The 20526-nt window shown below is 35.6% G+C and overlaps 2 protein-coding genes across 4 annotated transcripts; one reads left to right on the plus strand and one right to left on the minus strand.

Annotated features, from left to right (window-relative positions):
- Nucleotides 1-1819: 1819 nt before the first annotated feature.
- Nucleotides 1820-10347, minus strand: LOC306876714 (secernin-3-like). The gene is made up of 8 exons (XM_079428072.1): nt 10184-10347; nt 8862-9015; nt 8535-8716; nt 6798-6997; nt 6497-6709; nt 4774-4936; nt 3744-3924; nt 1820-3493 (listed from the first exon to the last, which is right to left on the minus strand). Exons 2-8 carry the CDS (start codon nt 9012-9014, stop codon nt 3332-3334), a joined length of 1254 nt encoding a protein of 417 aa, XP_079284198.1. The 5' UTR covers nt 9015; nt 10184-10347; the 3' UTR covers nt 1820-3331.
- Nucleotides 10348-11021: 674 nt separating this feature from the next.
- On the plus strand, nt 11022-17730 carry LOC306876713 (corepressor interacting with RBPJ 1-like). Of its 3 annotated transcripts, XM_079428069.1 has the most exons (10): nt 11036-11222; nt 11468-11562; nt 11714-11787; nt 12024-12037; nt 12871-12923; nt 12997-13045; nt 13167-13284; nt 15007-15113; nt 15396-15481; nt 16041-17730. In XM_079428069.1, the coding sequence occupies exons 1-10, from the start codon at nt 11151-11153 to the stop codon at nt 16702-16704; spliced, it is 1332 nt and encodes a 443-aa protein (XP_079284195.1). In that variant the 5' UTR covers nt 11036-11150; the 3' UTR covers nt 16705-17730. The 3 variants fall into 3 exon arrangements, with proteins under 3 accessions (XP_079284196.1, XP_079284195.1, XP_079284197.1); XM_079428070.1 differs by lacking the exon at nt 12024-12037 and having other exon boundaries at nt 11022-11222; XM_079428071.1 differs by lacking the exon at nt 12024-12037 and having other exon boundaries at nt 11047-11178.
- The last annotated feature ends 2796 nt before the right edge of the window (nt 17731-20526 follow it).

Consider the following 20526-nt stretch of genomic DNA (forward strand, 5'->3'; position numbering starts at 1 on the left):
TTCTGAACACAAAAAAGATACTTATGTGGGTAACTAAACAGCTGCTGGTCCTCAGTAACTTAAAACAAAAATACTATCAGAGCCATTGGGGACCAGAAACTCTTTGGTTACTCACATTCTTCAAAGTATTTTATTTTATGTTCAACAAAAGAAATAAATTATTATGTTTTGGAACTTCTCGTGGGTGTGTAAACGATGGCAATTTTTTTATTTTTGGGTGAACTGTCCCTTTAAGTCACAGTTCACCGTGAGAAACTGAAATGTTTCTCTGCAAACTGCACGTTCATCATTAGTTACTGGACAGACCCATTGATAGCTTTCCCATTCAGCCCATATCTGGAAAGCCTGATATAGGCGCAAGGTGTGAGCTCCTAGATGTTTTAAACCGCGCAGGTTTAGCAACCCTTCCAGAATTTATATGTAACTTATACCCAGTACTTAATTTGGTAAGTACACTGTAAGTGCATATACTGTAAAATAAAGCGCAACCCATTTAATAAACACAATTATAATGTGATTATTGCGTTTGTCTTTTTTTCTTTCTTTTTTTTTGACAAACAGTACAAGTGTGACTACTAAAGGAACAATACCAAAGACAAAATGGGACAAAACCATAGACTGTAAAAAAAAATAAAGAAAAATGGACGTAGTGTCCGTGACGTCACTCGTAGGTTTCTGAAGACCATTTTTGATGCCTAAAGTGGGCGGAGCCGACTCTCCCGGATAAACGAAAATGGGCAAGAAGGCGGGACGTGGTTGAAGCTGAGCTGAAACCACGCCCATCTATAGTGACAGCAGTGCTGCCGTGCAAAGACAAAACACCGTAACTTGTTTTTTTTTTTTTTATAATCCAGATTATTCACTCAGTGCTAGCTGTCAGTCTGGGGCTGCCCACTTCTGTACATGAGGACTCGTGATAAAATCAATAATTGTTCGTACTTAAATCCGTTTCCTTTCTTTTCTTGTAAATTGATTAAATCCATTGCAATGAACGCCATCGGAGATGTTTAATTCATAATCATTCGGAGCATTATCCCTGCTGTTGTTCACATCAATCCACAAATCGTTCTTATAAATTAAGCTATTTTAATTCAGTTCGGTGTAAAAACAATAGGTTAAGTATGTCTTGCATCCTTTAATGTTAGCGATTATTGAAAATTATATTGGTTGCAAAACGGTATCCACTCACATTTAACTTTTTGTCTGGTTGTTACGGTCAGAAAAAAAAAAAAGAATCACATTACTAGATGTTAGGCTATATCCTAGCCAATGATCACTAGATTTGATACAGATGTTACTATGATGATTCTGTAAATGGTGATCAGCACCCTATATGATGTGGAAGTTACTGCCTTTTGCCTTGGCGTGACATCTCATTTTTTGCAGACAAAAACAGTACATCAATATAGCGGTAAAAATCAAGTTTGAGATCATTTTCATTAAAACATCTAATTGCCAGATTTCCAGTGTCCTACCTATAATTATTTTTTTCTGTACAAATAAAATCCACCTGTCACTCAAGCGGCCACGCCCTCAATTATGCAGAACTTTAAGGCTTAATATAATTTAAACGGATGAGTTATAAAAACATTCACTCCCCCTCACAGTTGTCACGAAGGGCAAAATTAGCTATATAGACCAAAACCACTTTTTGTACCAGGGTGTAAACATATTTTTCTGCTGTAAAGTTGGGCATTTTAACATGGGGAGTCTATGGGACTGACTCCCTTTTGGAGCCAGCCTGTATTGGCCAGTCGATGAATTGCAGTTTTAGTCACTTCCGTGTCACATCGCCATTATTTTTTGTAGTTTATTTGGTTTTCCAAATAATGCACCAGGTAGGCTTCATTCCAAATGATTCATAATCTTCACATAATTGATTGGTAGGAAGTGGTTGCGTTTCCTCTTCCAGCCACACAATTTTTTGGTTTCTCTCTGGATTACACAGAAAAGTCCAACAGATGAAGGTGACAGAGAACACTGATGTTATTTATCAGCTGTGACAACAATATTGAGTTGGTCACTGAAACCAGAATGCCATGAAACAATAATAAAGACTTGCTCATTGGACTTTATTGCGTGTTGATCCTTTTCTAAATAGATCTACTTTAATAGAGCGGTGAATTCACACAATCAAACATTTCTCAAAGTGAATCCTTTTGGGATTAATTAGTTAGCTTTAAGTGTTTGTTGAGTGCATAGGATATCTGAGCATCATAGAGACATTCTCTAATTAAAACGACTGGAATTGGCACTGGATTTTATAACACATGGACATAAGGCAGGGAAAGACACAATTTAAACTTCCCATTTGAGATCTTTGACAAACTATAAAACGGTAAAAGCATATCATTAGTTTAACTAGTTACATTTCAGTAATGAGAACAATGAGACTAAACCATAAACAAGTTCAAATATATTACTGCCTTCTGTACAATCATTTCAAATGATATCCAAACATACAGGAAGTGCCTAAATGATTGTGCAAATGACATCAACTAGCTCTTGGCAGCAGTATAGGGGTGTTTGTTCAACTTTGGGAACTTAAGTCTGAGGGGTTGAGCGTATGAAGCTGTATGAAAGTCATTAAAACTGTCTTGGATTTGGTTAACCATGCCTTCGTTTATATTTGTTAATTTTAAGATGTTTATATATAGATTTTAGTTTTACACTTGCCTTAGATTAAAAAAAAAAGATGTATTATTAATAATTATTTTGTAACACGTTACAATTTGTTAACTACATTTGCTAACTTGAACTATCAAAGAAAAATACCTGTAAAAGCACTAAAATTATACATTTTAGTTTGTTCAATTTAACATTTGCAACTTGAGCTGACATGAACTAACAATGAACCGTTGTATTTTTATTACCTAATGTTAACAAAGATGAATAAATGCTGTAACAAATGTATAGCTCATTGTTAGTTAATGTTAATTAATGCATTAACTAATGGGACCTTATTGTAAATGAATAAACTTAAACAATGAAAATCCATTATAAAACCATGAATAATTACATGGTAAACTATGATTATATCAGAAAAAAGGGACTTGTTATATAAATATAGTTTAGTATCAGTATAATATACAATTAGCATCAGTGAAAAGCTAGAAATTACATTTTTGAGACATATGATGTGTCCGAATATTCTGTGCACATCACTTGTGAGCTGAATATTTTTTATTATGCCTCCACTCCAATCAATCTGCAAGTTAGTGAAGCTAGTGACGAAGTAATTAAGGGTCCACAGGTCCAAATGGGCCCATTGTTGAAGAAACACCCAACAATCCAATTAATTCTACTCATGTTTTTTAAATTGTAAACAGTCTCAGGCATTGTTATAAATACTAAACTCCTTATCTACAGTGTCTGTGAAGAGATGAACCAGCAGCGTTGCATCTTCAATACCCTTAGTTAGATATTCCTCCATCTCTGCCAACTTCTGCTTCTCCAAAGCTCTCATTTTCTCTACGATCTTCTGTCCTCTCTCCTGAACAAACAAACAACAATTATAATATAAATTAGATTATAAATTAAACATTTCCTAAATTTGTAATTTAGTTTTTTTACCATAACCTTCTCTCCAAAACAGTTTTGGCTACTGTACCTTTAAGATTTCCATGCTAATGACCTTTGTTATGATTGGCTAACCTTTCAGCATGTGAACTTAGTAGCAGAGCTTACTTAATAAATACTGCCAGTATAAAACACTTTGTGCTTTGTAATATTTTGTGGCTCACCCCAGTGCTGTCGATGATGGCGGCGGCCACCTCGTGTTTCAGAAACAGAGGGTGTTTGCGGTTGGGTTTGCTCTGGAAACGGGGTTTCTTCTTCACAGGATCCTCCTCTCCAAAACACGGAGAGCATGTATGCTTCAGCTGCTTTATGTCCACTACAAAAATAAACGGCTTGAAGACAGACCTGTGGAGAAAAGAACAAGACATATGCAGGTTTACATTTGCATGAATTTGACAAAGGATTAATTCATCAATAATTTGATTTGCGTTGATAATTATAATTCAACGTTGTATTGTCCACCAGGCAAACATAGCAAATAATTTTTAATTTAAAGCAATAATAATAGTGATGTTTGCCACTAGGATTAGTCATAACTCATTAACTAATAAGTATAATTAAAAATCATAACAGGAAATAATTGACAATTTATCTTAAATATCATGTTTAATCCTGAGTAATATTAGGATTTATTGTAAACATTTACAATAAGGTTCCATTTTTCACATTAATTACTTTAACAATGTAAAATATTTCACTGCATTTATTAATCTTATTTAATGTTAATTTTAACATTTATAAATACATTACTAAAATATGAACCTGAGCAAACATGAACTAACAATGTATTTAGTTGTACTTTTTATTAACTAATGTTAACAAAGATGAATAAATAATTGTTGATGTTAATTAATGCATTAAGGAACGTTAACTAATGGGAACCATTTATAAAGTGCTACCAGATTAGATCTTAAACTATGGAAATCCATTATACATATATATGTGTGAGAGTGTGTTCACACTACACAAGTATGATTTTTTAAGATTTATTTTGGGCGTTTTTTGCCTTTATTATGATAGGACAGTGTAAAGGAGACAGGAAGCGAAGTGGGAGAGAGAGAAGGGGATTGGGAAAGGATTCGAACTCGGTGACGTCCATAGCGCAACAGCATCATCTGTCCTATCATTATGTGACTATAAAGCACGAAACTACAGCTGTTTCTTGTGAATATCAGTGATTCTGGTGTACTGTACCGGTCAGGGTCTGGAGTAGCAGTGAAGAAGTGGACACCGGGTAAATTTTGGTCTTTTGGGACTACAGACACCATGCTTCCTGTAGTCATGAACATTCCCTCCATGTTGATTCCACTTTCCTTATTTCTCAAAATCTCCATCATTGTCTCTGCGGTGATGTGGCCTGTAAGACATTATAATGACAGAACAACTTGTCTAAAAAGTTTAGAATTCTATAAAACTGTCCATAAATAATCTATACAACATAAATAATCTACTTTAAAATCATAAATAGCAATTTACAGTGAGGTACTGAACTAGTCAAAAGTTTGACAAATCTATTTGTTCTTTATTATCATTTTCTACATTAAAATAAAAGTAAAGTCATTAAAACTATGAAATAACACAAATGGATCTATGGAACTATGCTCATTCAAAATTATCAAATCTCTTAAAGGGGTGGTTGGCTGTTTTTTTTTTCTAGGCTTGATTGTGTTTATGGGTTGCAGTTGCTTCCTTTTTTAAAAAAACAACAAATTTTTCACATAATTTACCTTCATTCTACACCGCTCTGTCCCTTCTCCTTTGAACGCTCCAGTGCTCCAGTGTGTTGTGATTGGCTAAACCGTCAGGGCACGTCTAAACGTCGCACCCCTCACCTCAGAATGCACTCCGGTTGTATTGTAAACAATGGTGTCGTCAATATTGCTTATGAATTTGAGCAGAGAATATTAGTGAAAAGGATCACGCAGAACCTGTGCAAGCACACGGCTCTCAATGGTATGATTCTTTGTTTGTTGTTGTCTCATACTTTTAGATACGCTGTTATTTGTATATGCTACTGCTTATGTGAGCTTCTAATATACGGTTTTATCCTGAATAAAGCTTTAATATAGCAGAATACATGCATTTTTGTAAGGTAATTGTTTACTTTGTAACAGTAAGAAGTGTTTGCCATAAAGTATTGCTCACTACCACGGCAAACACGCTTCTCGTAGCTATGTGAAAAATATCTGTCTGTCTATATAGTGTATTATTGGAACACAGTTCATTGATGGAGCTGATGATCTGAATGAGATAGAGAGAGAGATGCTGAGCAGAGCAGAGGGCGCGAGGAACAGGATTGAGAACCGCTGCTTTAGAACATTCACGATTCATATATGAATAGATTTTTATGTGCACCCCTAGTTTTCTCTTCCTCTTCTCTAAAGCAGCGCAGCATGGCCTCGCCCCCTTCGTTGCGTGTCCCCAGGGGCGGGGTTTATCTGGGAAGTAGCTAATTGTAGTCCCTACGAGCCATTTTTGTAGGCATTAAACTGCCAAAATTTTAAAAGACAATATCTCCGTTTGCACTGAACTTTCAGCGTCGTAACTTTCCAAATATCGTTTATGCTCAAACAGCAACATTACACACTAACTAAAGTTAAAAAAGTTAAATCGCAATCAACCACCCCTTTAATTTTCACCTTCGTTGTCCAGATTCTTAAACCAAATGAATCCAATTAATCATAAACTATTTTAATTGTAAATGAAGCCAATCAAAAGTCAAAATTACACAAAAAAACAACTAATAAATCAAAATTTTTAAAATATATATATTTGTCTAGACTGAGGAATTCCTATGTTTAACGAGACCAAAACATTCATTAAAAACAAACATTAAATTATAATAATAAAAAAAAAGGCACTATTATTATCTTTGCATGAATTGCAGATCACTTTCTACCACCAAACAGACAGCCACCTTTGCTCTTCTGTAGTAGTTTGCGGCCCTCACAGTAGCGGCCCTTTGCGGCCTCGATCCGGGCTGTGTTGGAGTAGGAGTAAACCTTAGCAAAGTTGAACTCAGTCTTTCCGTTCCACCAGCGCTGCTTCTCTGCATACGTCCTCAACTCCTGGTGCTCCCTATCGATCTTAGTAGTGATTGAGTACTCATTGGAGATGTTCCGATAGCCGGCTTTAAGAGAGAGAAACAGCAGCAGACCTTTTAAACGCTTTGATTTAATTCAGTTTAAAACTGTAATGTTGCATGACTCAGGATTTACCCTCCACTCTCTCTGCTGCCCAGTATTTCCCAGCAGTCTCCAGGACCCAGGCCTCTGTGCGGTCTGATATGAGGAAGCTGTTATGGTAGGTGAATCCACACTCGTCCTCCATACAGTTCCCTCCCTGGCCATATTTCTCCAGCAGATCTGTTATCACGTCTACAGCCCGCTGAGCAGTGTCGGCCCTCTCCAGAGCCAGCCTACATACAGACAAACAACATCCCACACTTTGTTTAAAATTGCATTTAAAAGCATAGTTTACCCAAAAATTTATAAGTTCCTTTCTTTCGAGGAACATAAAGATGATTTTTTGAAAAATGCTGGTAACAGTTTTGGTTATCATTTGCTTTCCATACAATGAAAGTAAATGGGAACCAAAACTGTTTGGTTACCAACATTCTTCAAAATATCTTCTACATTCCACACAAGAAAGTGATACAAGTTTGGAAAAACATGAGTAAATGATGGTGGATTGTTTTATTTTCTGGTGGACTATCCCTTCAATACCTTTTTACAGACCTGCACATATACAATTAATACTGTATGTCCATGCAATCTTGGATTCTTTTACTTCATTAAAAATATTGGGCCCATATTCTACTGCAAAACAGATTAAGTGCAATTTTAAAATACTCAAATCACATTTTATTCAACATATGTATTGTAACCGTTTTTTTATGTACTAATATATAAATACACACAAATTAGAGGCTGATTGTTATTACATTTTACTGATGCGATAATAATGTGTTTAAAGAAAGGAAATGAACAATTTATTGTGCTGATACTAATTTATGTTGAATTAATTGCCAGATGCAATTTACAGTGTAACAAAATACCAATAATACCTGCAAACTAAATAAAAAATAAAATTATATGCATAATGCAATACTTTTAATTATAAATAAGCCTGAAGTGCTCTGGGCCTCTTATTTTACCATTTTTCTCATTTGCTATACATTTGTCAGGTCACAATTGAAATTCTTTAAACTGCTTCTTTAATCATCTTCTAGTCACATTATATAAAAGCAGTTTCTAATTCTTTTGCCTACTCATTTTGATAAGACTGTTCAACATAGAACCAGTAAAATATATGCAGGAAACAGCCAACAACTGTACATAATCATTTGCATTATTGCTCTATTTTTGGTTTTGATTGCTTCTATTGTCTTAATTTGTAAGTCGCTTTGGATAAAAGTGTCTGCTAAATGACTAAATGTAAATGCAGTAATGCACCTATGCATTGGCAATTTGTTCAAAATAATGAGAAATTGCATTTATGATGTATACAAGTGACTAGATGATGCTGACGTTGAAGACGCAGTTTTAAGAATTTCAATTGTGATCTGACAAATGTAACAAAGCAACTGAGCAAATCTATAAATCACAGCCTTTTGGAATTTAATAATGACATTAGGCTCTATGACGATTCCTGTTTTTCTGTCCCCGAATTTAAGACCTCCTGAAATGATAATTAAGGCATTTCGTATATACCATTTATGATTATGAAATTTTTTTATGCTCTTAAATTTGATCAAACTGAATTTAGACTTTTAGGATATGTAAAAAAAATATTTTTCAAAAACTCTGAAAAAGAGACATAACATCCAGTTTGTGCCATAAAAACTAACTTTTTTTTTTTTTTTTAATTACCAGGCAACATATTTATACTAGTTGAATGTTATCAGTTAATGCTGAACATGAAATACTTAATGGAAAAATTGTTTCTTGGATTACCTGACGAGATCCATGCCCAGTAGAGCCTCTTCACCGTCCACACTCTCTTTCCCCCACACCGCCTCGTTCCCAATGCACACCTGATGCTCGTTTGCCCCCATCTCTGCCCCCCACAGCCAGGCGGGACGACTCAGAACCACTGCATATGTCTGAGGCACCTGCTCTATCTCTATATATGTACACTGATCACATGACAAAGAGAATAATTGAATAGTCCATCTCAGACAGGGTGCTTTTATGTTTAATAATCAGCCCAATCAAGTGTACACTACACTCATTTGAAGCCTGTGGAAGAAAATACAGCTGTACCAGAAGTTCTCGAGATACCTCAACTTTTTCTTCTGGTTGGTCTTTGGCAGGGAAGTAGACCACCTCTTGAACTTCATCGCAGGGTCTGTCCGAGTTCTTCCCGAAGACTATCCGCTGACCCTCTGTAGATGGAGGCAAGGCTACAAATGTGTTGCAGGAGGTTGGATACATCCTGAAATAAAAAGATGTATACAGCAGTGTTGGGGACTAACTAGTTACATGTAATGGAATTACGTAATTTAATTACAACATAAATGTAACTGTAATCTGTTACAGTTACTCAGAAAAAAAGTGTAATTAAATTAAAGTTCCTTATGAAAATGTTACAGATTACAAAGGGGGTTACATCTGAATATTTTCACACACATACATATTTAATTGATTTCTTTTCCAAATTGCATTGAGTGCTCTAAAATATGAGACACCAATGTTTGAGGAGTTTAGGACACAGAATAGGACACATATAATGGTTTTATTTCCTATTTGGATTTAAATATACACTTTATTTTTAAGATTAACTGTGTTTTTTTCCAAGGCATTGTTAGATGCCAGTGTTTCTTGTCATAGCTATGCAAAGATTTGATTTCAAAAACAGTATCATAGCTATTAAACTATTTCTTGTTATGATTTTAAATCTGTATTTTACCTCGGAAATATATCTCAAAGTAAAAAGAGGTGCTAAATCTGAATATTTTGTGCTGGCTGTGATTTGAGATTAAATTATAATCATAATTCAAGTGATGAAGGATTTTGAAAGTCTCACAGTAATCAGTGTTGAGGTCTACTGTAAAGGTAACCCTTAAAACGTTTAGATGTTTGCTTTAAATGTTTGAAAATAATTAACAGTTGAAAACGTGTTAGAATTTATTTAGAAAAGTCATCAAAATTAATAAAATGTAATCAGTTACATTACTTTAAAGTAATTGAAATAGTTACACCATGTATTAGATTTTGAACAGGGCAACTTGTAATCTGTAACCTATTACATTTCCAAAGTAACTGGTAAACAGTAACATTCAAGTGGAAATTATTTCTATTTTTTTTGCCCAATAACATCCAGTGTTCGTTTGCTGATAAACTAATACAGGATTAATGAAACCAAGATATCTATTTATGCACAGATAACATGGCAATAATTGATTCACAAAACACTGACCTTGAAATAATAGGAAATAAAAAAAATTAAAAATTCTACACAAAATATACCACATCAACAGCGTGCAAGAACTCTTAATACAGACCTTTGCATGAAACATTCTTTAGCACCAATATGGTAGCTTTTAAGCTGATCCAAATATTAGCAGTTACATTCGTCTACAATATACCTTAATTTGATTTACCTTGTCCAACTCAGCGTATATACAAATACCAGATACGAAGAGAATCACTGCTCTGATCGATGAGATTAAACATGCGTTTACTTTCCTTTTCCTTTCTCCATAAACAAAACTGCCCGCAGACTTCAACACAGTCATACGCATGCATGGCTATCTGATTCATAACTAATCAGACAATCCGCAGTATCTATCTGACATGTGAGTCTAGTCGATCCACGTGTGTGTTTAGTCAGCTGGTGAAGTGGGCGGGGCAACGGCGCATCAGTCACATTATTGCGCAGTAGCGTTTCTGATTGGCATTTGATTTCGCTGTCGCAAACACTGCAAAGCATTGAAAATAAATAAATAAAGCATCATAATATAAAAAGTATAATATAAATAACAAACATTACAGGAGTGCAAATACAACTAAATAAAGTAATAAAATAATGAAAATCAATAAAAAGAAAATTAACCGCTTGTATAATAATGTATTCAGATGATTTGACAGTTGTTTGTTTATTTAAGACATATATGGTGTATTACTACGTGCGCTGTACGTTTTGAAATTAAAATAAAAGTATTAAAAACACGTTTTTAATTTATTATTATTATAAGATTTACAAAATACAGCTAGGATGTATATATGTATAATAAATAAATATTAGCTCATTTTTATCAGCTTTCCCATTTTTTAATCTAATAATGTTTTTAGCTATTGTTAAATTTATTTCTCCCAAATTTACATCTACTCATAGCAGTTATTTGGCTTAGTGAGACAGCAGTATAATAGTATTCTGTAGGTACAGTACGACCCTTGTTTTGATTTCAGTATGGCAAACCCCATATATATATATCTATGGGCAAACCCCGGATGTGAATTTTTTGCGTCATAGAGAGGCGCCGCTGATGGTGTTTTGATGTTGTTCGGCGGAAACGGGTTTAATAACAGTTTTCAATAACAATTTGATCGTTACGCTGGTGGTGAAACATGGGGAAATCTTTTGCTAATTTCATGTGTAAGAAAGATTTTCATCCTGCATCAAAATCCAATATAAAGAAGGTAAACGGGAGGTTTTAGCTAGCAAGCTACTGTTGCTATGGTGTAAACATTCGTTCAGATCTTTAACTTACTTGTTTTTCTAAATGGATACGCAAATATATTTAGTCACAAACACATCATATAGTTGTAATGATATAATAATTCAGTTTGATCAGCTAATCATATAGAAAGCAGAGTGTAATGTCAGATGAAGACAGTCATTAATGTGTGTGTTGAGAGAGAAACTGCTAAACTCTGATTCTCAGGTATGGATCGCAGAGCAAAAATTAACCTTCGAGAAGAAGAAGCAGGAGGAACTGATGCAGGCTTACGTGAAGGAGCAGGACACATACAACAACAGGTTAGAGGAGAGGACACAGGACTGGACCCAGCAGTCACATGTGTTCATTCAATTAAATATGCTTTTGAAAACCGCAAGAGTCAGGGTTTTCCCTGATTTTACGGAAATGATCAGGTCTGTAACTTTGTCTCTTGTATGTATTATATTCCAGACTGCTGATGGGAGATGATCGTGTGAAGAATGGCCTTAATTTCATGTATGAAGCACCTCCAGGAGCATCTAAAGGTTATAATCTTGCTTCTCACCACATTCTTCATGTATTCATCATGTTGTTGTGGACCAAAAAAAATAATGTAACTGATGAAAGCTGTTCATTCGTGTCCAAATCATGAGATCATGACACAAACATAAAAAGATATAAGATTTCAAATTCAAAGTGTTAGAAAATCAACTGAAAAAATAGTTAAACGAAAGTGTCTGTTTTGTTTTCTTGTGTTTATATCATCACCAACTTCCTCCAGAGGAGACTAAAGAGGTAATATTCATTTACATTACATTAAAGTTTGTTGTTGATTATTAGTGACTGTGCTCTGTCAAACTTTTAAAATATGAATATTTAACTTGTCAAGTATGTTTAACCCCATAAAGCCTACTTTATTGTATTTGATACACTTTTTTTTACTTTACTTTTAGTCATTTAGCAGACACTTTTATCCAAAGCGACTTACAAATAAGAAAAAGTAACTAAAAGTCAAAACTCTGTAAATCCTATATACACACATTTAAGAAAATAAAGAAATTAAATAAAATTGACAAATGCATACAACAACATTTCAATAATAAACATATAAATGAAAACAAAAAATAAGCTAAAAACAATTCAAAATATTAAAACAACAAAAGGTATGAGTATAATAATGCTTCTAACATAACTCTAAGCCAAACTCCAAAAAATAACTACATGTGTATGTACAGCCACACACATATACATATACATACATATAAAATTAAATTCAATACATATATTATTCCATTTCCATATAGTATGAAGTACTAAAATTAAATAAAACTAAAACTGAATAAACAACCTATACAGACATCAACACCGAGCCAAGAAATGGTTATAAAAAGTGAAACAAGTTGTAGGAAAGAGGAAAAATAAAAAGCGATTACTTTTTAAGGCATCTTAATCAACACGATCAAACACTTACTGAAAAACTTCAGATTTTGTCTAAATGTGTAAATTGTCAAATGTTTCATTTTATTTTTTTAAGCTTTACAGAGTTAAGAAGGCATTTAGCGGATGTTTTTCTTATAGTTACAAGTCATTATGTCACCTAAAATAACCTTGCGCTTTTTTATCCTCAGGAAGGCGAATCTGAGTACAAGTTTGAGTGGCAGAAAGTAGCTCCTCGTGAAAAGTAAGTTTACTAGTCATCACTTCTCAGATTTGCACATTCATACATTTCTTATGGTTATTTTCTATCTTCTCAGGTATGCAAAGGATGATATGAATATTCGAGATCAGCCTTTTGGCATTCAGGTGAACATTCTGTGCTCTACACCTTCATATATGCAGATTAACAATGTTTACTTATCCACAAATGTCTAAATGCAGTGAATGTGGGCATTGTGCTTGTTTTCTTGTTCTTTCATTGTTTTAGGTGCGGAATGTGCGCTGCATTAAGTGTCATAAATGGGGTCACGTGAACACTGATCGTGAGTGTCCCCTCTTTGGCCTGTCAGGAATCAACGCCAGCTCTATGCCCAGTGATGAAGCAGGTAAACTTGCTCTTTCCTTATACAATATATGATATATAGGCCTGGTTTCACAGACAGGATTTAGACTAAACCAGGATTAGGCCATAGCTGAATTAGCTGAATTAGAAAAAAATTACTGCTGTTCCTCTTGAGACAAAACAAAGGCATTGATATATTTTAAGATCAATCAGTGCAAGTTTCTTTCAGTTGAAACAGCTCAGACTTGCATTTTAGTTTGGGACTAGGCTTAAGCCTTGTCTGTGAAACCGGGGGATAGTGTCCAACGCAGGTTTGCTGTTCTTATAGTAGAGCTGATGTACACTTTCAGACCTGTAGATGGCGATAGTGTCTAATAATGCACCTAGAAATTCTACAATACCAGGACAAAACATTCCCATTCATATCAAGTTCTGAATACAGGTGTTTTTGAGCCATGTGACTAATGGCATCATATTAAAGTGATGTCAGGACAACACTGGTTAGACATTAGAGCCCACACAGTACCTAACCTTCAGTAGTGACTATCCTGAACTGAGGCAGTCAGGCAAAAATATAAGTGCATTTCATATTTTTAAGATTTTAGATGATCTACTATAATCGAATACATTATTTGTTTATATGATGCTGGTAAAGTATTTTTATTTTGATGTAGGCTAACCTGACAAACATTTACCTCTTGTAATACATGAAGCATATGGTAGCATTGTGTCTGAAGATCTTCATCTTGATGAGATGGCCTTAATTTCTTTTGAAGGATAAAAATATGATGGAATATTTCATACACAGACTGCTATCATTACCCAAACATGTCACCTCAAATCCAGACAGGGTTATTATATTTTTACTCAAACTAAAACCACAAAAAAAAGAGGCAACATTTCTAATTTTCATTTAGTTTACCTTCAAGTACTAAAATAACTAAAACTAAATGAGCTAAAACAAATAAATAACTATTAATAAAATTAAAATGAAACAGACTATTTAAAAAAACAAATAAACATGACAAAAACACAACAAAATTAAAACTTTAATTACAATTAAAGTGAATAAAAAAAATAAATAATAATATCAAGAACTATAATATTATGTCAGTGATTCTAAAATAACACTGATTCCAGAATAAAATCAAAATTGCATTGATGCTTCACCCAAAATTTAAGAAATAATCTTTCATCATTTAGACTACATCCTCTTTCTTTCTTCTGCAAAGCATAAGAGAAGATTTTTTTTTAAAGAACATAGGGAACCAAACAACCCTGACTTGGACAGAATTTGACAAATAAACCACTGATATTTCTCAAAATAGTTTTAGAACAACTTAAAGTGGGGAAAATAAGCACAAAATTTTCATTTTTGGCTGAAGTATCCCTTTAACTTAGAGCTGGTAGACGTAGTGTGGTGTACTTTGATAGTTTTCTGTCCGTTTCTGTTGTTGTGTTTATATTATTCAAATAAATCAATATAGCGGCAGTGTCTCCTGAGAGTGTCTGTACAGTAATATGTATGTTGCAGCAGAGCGGAGGTAGACACTGCTCTTGTGTTGGTGGGAAAACGTTATTATTTGTTGTTTTGATTGGTTGAAACCTCTGCTTCTGCAGAATGATGCTGCGTACGCCTTACCCAGCTGGGAGACGAGGGAGTTGATTTGATGTGTCTTTGTGTTAACAAAGCCGCTAGTGTACATCTCTCAGGGGGGGCATGATCACACATTATTTGTTCTGAAAGAGTGATTTGTCCTAACAGGTCCGTCAATGCACCCCTCCGAGTTAATGGCAGAGATGCGAAACAGTGGGTTTGCGCTGAAGAAATGTGTCCTTGGGAGGGACAGCACCATGAGTGATCCAGCACAGGTAATCTCCAGGTCCCTGCCCAAATATGACCCATGATATCCATGTCTGGAGCTCAGCGTGTGATTGCAGGAAAACGTCCAATTATTGAACGGATGGCTCACGAGCGATTCCCGTCGGTTGAAGGGTTAGACTAGAACTGATGAGACCAACAACTACAATTGCAAGAGAGACGAGACATGCTGGATTTCACACTGTGCTTCTACACAAAAGTGTCTTTCTGATTGGCCTCTTGTATATGTATGGTCAGCGAGTGGACCTAGTGATTGTGTGTTTGTGCTTCAGGAGCTTGTGGCCAGTGAGGAAGAGGACGACCCTGAGGTGGAGTTCCTGAAGTCTCTGACTACCAAACAAAAGCAGAAACTGCTTAGGTATGAGTAATTATTTATTACACAACCAGCTGTCTTCATAATAATCCAATTGATAGTCTAATTACTATTAACATAAATGGTTATAAATAAAATGGTCACATTTTAGTTTGGAAACGATTTCTCACTATTAACTTTGCCTCAATAAACTCCTAATTTGCTGCTTATTAGTAGCTAGTAAGGTAGTTGTAAAGTTTAGGTATGGGGTGGATTAAGGGATATAGAATATGGTGAAAACATAATATGTGCATTATAAGTGCTAATGAAGAGCCAATATGCTAGTAATATGCATGATAAGCAACTAGTATATAGTGAGAATTGGACCTTAAAATAAAGTGTTACCAATAAGATGAAATAGAAAATGCTGATTTGCTGCTCAAGAAACATTTCTGATTATCATCAATGTTGAAAACAGATGTGCTGCTTAATATATTTTTGGAAACCATGATACATTCTTTGAGTATAAAGTTCAAAAGAACAGCATTTATATTAAATATAATATACTATATCAATGACCAATCAGTCTGCAGTCTGTTTAATCTTATCCCCTTCTTCTTTTTAGAAAACTTGACCGTCTTGAAAAGAAAAAGGAGAATAAGAAAAAGAGTAAAAAGGAGAAAAAGAAGAGCAAAAAGCAGCAGAAAAAGAAACAAGCCGAGACTGAGAGTTCATCCAGCAGCTCATCAGACAGCAGTGACCGCAGCAGTGACTCTGAGGATGAGAAACCCTCCGGAAAGAAAGCCAAGAAGAAGAGCAAGAGAAGGAGGAACTCAACCAGTGACAGCAGCTCTGAGAGAGAGCAGGAGAAAGAACGCACCCACAGTCGGGACTCCAAACACGCACATTCAAAACACAATGAGCACAGAGTTCAGAGGTCACCAGACAACAAGCACAGCAGAGAGAGATGGAGGGACGACAAAGAGAGAGGTAAAGACAGACACAGGAGCAGGAGTAGGGAGAGGAGAAGAGAACAAAGCAGGAGCCCTCAGCGACGGAGAGATGAGAAAGAGAGAGGTAAGGAGAGACACAGGAGCACGAGCAGGGAGAGAGAGAGAAGAGACAGGAGCGGAGAACGTGACAAGGGCAAGAGGGAAAGAGAAAGAAACTCTGATAGAAATGCCGGGAGGAGGAGTGTCAGTCGGGAACGAAGGAGGGGCAGTGAAAAACGCAGCAGAAGTGATAGCAGAGATGCAGAGAAAAGGATAGAACACAGCAGAGGGAAATAGCTGGAAGTGGATGGACATGGTCTCATCTCTGATTAAAGGATTCATTCAAATCAAACTTCATACATCATTTTCTCACCCTCATGTTGTTCCAAACCCTAACCACTGTGAGGTTTTTTTTTCCTTTTTTTTTAATACTCTGGTCTACTTTTCTTTTTTTTCTTTTTTTTTTAATAAACTTAATGTAGACTGTGGCTGTCAAGCTCCAAAATGTCAAAGCAGCACCTTAAAATGAGTCTCTGTGGCTCTCATCTTGTATTACACGTCTTCTGGAGTCATACAATACCTTTTATGTGACAAACAAACCAAAATTCAAGTCATTATTCATATAAATTCCCCCCTTTCTTTAAAACATCTCTTGGTCACCCGAGAACCGTTGACATTTGATATTAATTGGTACTGAGAGCTGGAAAGGGGAAGATTTTCAGTGAACATTAACTTTAAAAGTGTTCTGTTTGTTAAATAAAGTTATATTCAGAAGACTCAGAATACAGAACAGTGTTTTTTTTTTCTTCATAGATCTCACAACTGCTGTTGTGTGTAAATATTAGCTGTTTAAATGTATATATTTTTAAATTTCCTTTCCTAAATGCATAAGGGTTTGGACCGACTTGAGGGATAATGATGAGACAATCTGATATTTTTCGGTAATTTATTTGTTTTGTGCTGCTTTTCCATTTGTTCCCCATTTACAGGCAGCTCTGAAGATTTCTCCAGAAGAGGGCGCTCTGAGAATATAGAAACGGAGCCTGTTAAAGAGCACAATTAAAATCGTTTGACTCGTTCATTTTTTTTTTTTTTTTTTTTTTTATTTGCTGTAGTCCTGGTTTCCTTTTCTTTTAGCGTTTAGCCCATCAAAAATGTAACTTTTTTTTTTTTTACAAGAGGGTATAAATTCTACACATAACGTCAATGATTTATTTTGCAGCCTGTTCAAGTTCAAGTATGATGTTTTAGCTTCTTCCTCACCTTAAATGTTTATACTCATTGTAAATTCAAAAAATGTCAAATAAATGTATAATGAATGTGACGCAAAACTTCAGTTACTCTTCAACCTCAACCACATTCAACATTTTTCATCTCAAAGACGACTGAAAATGGTTGTTTAAATGATGTTTAGACTAATTTTGGAGTTTTATTTTGGAAGCTGTTTGGTAGTTTGTTAGGAATTGTAATTCAGGGTGACTTTATTAGGCTATGTATTGTGTTTAAGTGCAGTGAATTTAGTTTTTAAGTTTCTAGTATATAAGCAACGGAACTGAACTTTAACTGAATATTAATAGCTATAAATCAATACAAAACCCACTGATTCCACTCTTCGTGTTGAAGTGTCGGCGTTCAAAATTCAAAAATGTGAAAAGCGGAAACAACAATTCACAGCACGAGATGTTTTTCATTCAGAGCGCATGGTTTATACGCATAAATGATCAACATTGATGCATGAAATACGAGCATAAAACTATATTAACAAACTCTCAGTAGCCTATTTAGCAATATTCAAATAAACCCAACCCAAGGGTGGCGCTGAAGTAAAAGGCGATTTAATTGCAATTCAATTTGTTTTTAATATTACAGGAAGAAATACTGACTACTTTACTTTTTTTTATATGTCACAGAAAAACAACTCATTGAAAGGCTGAATGTGACAGTTAAACATTATCATCTACCATTCGCTGAAGTGAATTGGTTGATATATTATTAATAATAATGAGCATTTAATTTGAAAGCACGATCTGCGTTTGATGGACATTTTCTGACTAAAGGGGAGATGAAAGAGGAGCGCGGGAAACTCACGCTACCGTCACGGCTGAGTTTCCCGCGCCGCGGCCGGAGCGGCGCTTCTCTTTGATCTCTCTTTTATTACCGCGCGCAAACAAAGCTGACTTCTGCCTCGCGCTCAGTGAGAGGGCATTCCAGAAAAGCACGAACAAAAGGCCGTGAGTGACAGCGCCACTGTCCGCCACCCCAGGCGCATCATTCCCCTCCAAAAGACTGAAAAGCATTTAGATCGTGTCCATGTAAAAGCTCCCGTTTGTAAATCTTAATAGAACCATATAATTGTAAAGCGTGCTCGTGAATGCCTTCATGCCCAAATAGCGCTCATTTCCGTAACACAAATTTTGAATTGTGTGCCATAAAATCGTTGCATCCTACATTAACTTTTAAAAGACCGAGAACTGTTTGGAGAAAACACTTGCCTAAATTGGTGTAAAACGGAAATTGCATTTTGTTGTAGGCTTATTTTAAACCTTGGATGTTTCACCAGTAGGCTACATTTTACAAGATTTATTAACCTTAATTTTTTTTATTCGTTATTTGCAAAATGTCATCAGTTTTTCACGAGGTCATTAAATGATAATGGACCGTTTTCTATATTTGTGTATTTTTTTCCTGAATACGGCACCGGCCACCAGCACACAAAAGGAAATGAAAATAATTTTAGTCTATTGCCTTCTGGTCAATTTACCTTGTAGCACAGAAAGCGTGTGGAGCAGACGCTCAGCCCTAACGAGTTCCCAGGCAGGGCTCGAGCTGTAATTATTCCGCCGGGTTTTCTGTGGGATCGGACGCTGCACTGGATAAACACAAAGAAGTCAGAGAGCATCCTTGAACCTTTTCAGTACAGGGCCACTGATATTCAAATAACAGCCAGAGACCATTTGACTGCGAGAGCGTTTTAAATTCAACATTTGCATAAGGCCTCTCCCCATTTCCCCTTTCAAAATTGGCATCCAGAAAAGGCAAGAAAGAAAGAGAGGGGGGGAAAACTGTTCCCATAACTCCAAATCAAGTGTAGCGTTTTATAAAAGCTAAACGATGCTGTATGCCTTCAGCCCTCTCTTGGATGGACATTTTCCGTTTGACATGCAAATTTAAGCAGTTAATTTGAGCAATTCAAATAAATATTCAGAGGCCCTTTGTCACTGAATCCCCTCGGAAAATGTGCGATAAAGAGCTGCTGAACAAATGATGTCTCGGAGAGTAATTAGATATTTGATAAGACACGAATCCCTAATCGCCAATACAAGACACATGGGGCTGCGATGTGCTCCAAGTCATAATTAATACTATTTAACAAGATTTTCATTTGGACAAAAATGTCTTTCCGGGGCATTAACTATTGATTTATCCCACTGGGGAAAACGAGTCTACATCAGCGCAACATGATCGATGTTTAGTCTGCAGTTTCATTTTTCTAACATGTAAATAAATGTGCGTAATAATTACGCGCGGGCTTTAAACGATCACAGCTGAGAGCAAAGCCTCGGTTGAACCGGATGAAAACATTTGCACCAGACAACCCAATCTTTCGATTTTAAATCCCTTTAATTACAAAATGAAAGCCTTATAAGCGTGACTTTGTACAATTAAACATTTATATATTTTTAGCAAGGTAAAGGAAAGGTTAAATGAATTTTAAATAGCTGTGTAACATACATACTGACATCCACAAAGTGCGTCGAAAGGAAAAGAAAATTCCCTGAATTTCAGGATCCACCACAAAACAATCATAAGTAACATTTACAGGGAAAAATAACATGTTATTTTTGTGGATATATGTACACAATTAGCTCAACCGGCAGCCGTGGTTATTTAGTTCCCGCAGCGATTCTGCAGCAAATGTCCACTGTTAAAAACACTGAGCCTCGACGAGACCTCATCGTCCTGAAAGCTGAGGAAAAGCGTTCGTCTGTGCGCAGCAGAAAAAGCCAGGGTTGCACTGAAGGTGCTCTTTCCAATGCAATGTCAGAGTTTGTCGCATACTCCAGACCCGTTTCCTTTTCTCGATTCACCTAAAAGAGGAGAATGCCTTTGAGGTCAAGC

This window comes from Barbus barbus, assembly GCF_936440315.1.
Source record: "Barbus barbus genome assembly, chromosome: 11".
NCBI lineage: Eukaryota > Metazoa > Chordata > Actinopteri > Cypriniformes > Cyprinidae > Barbus > Barbus barbus.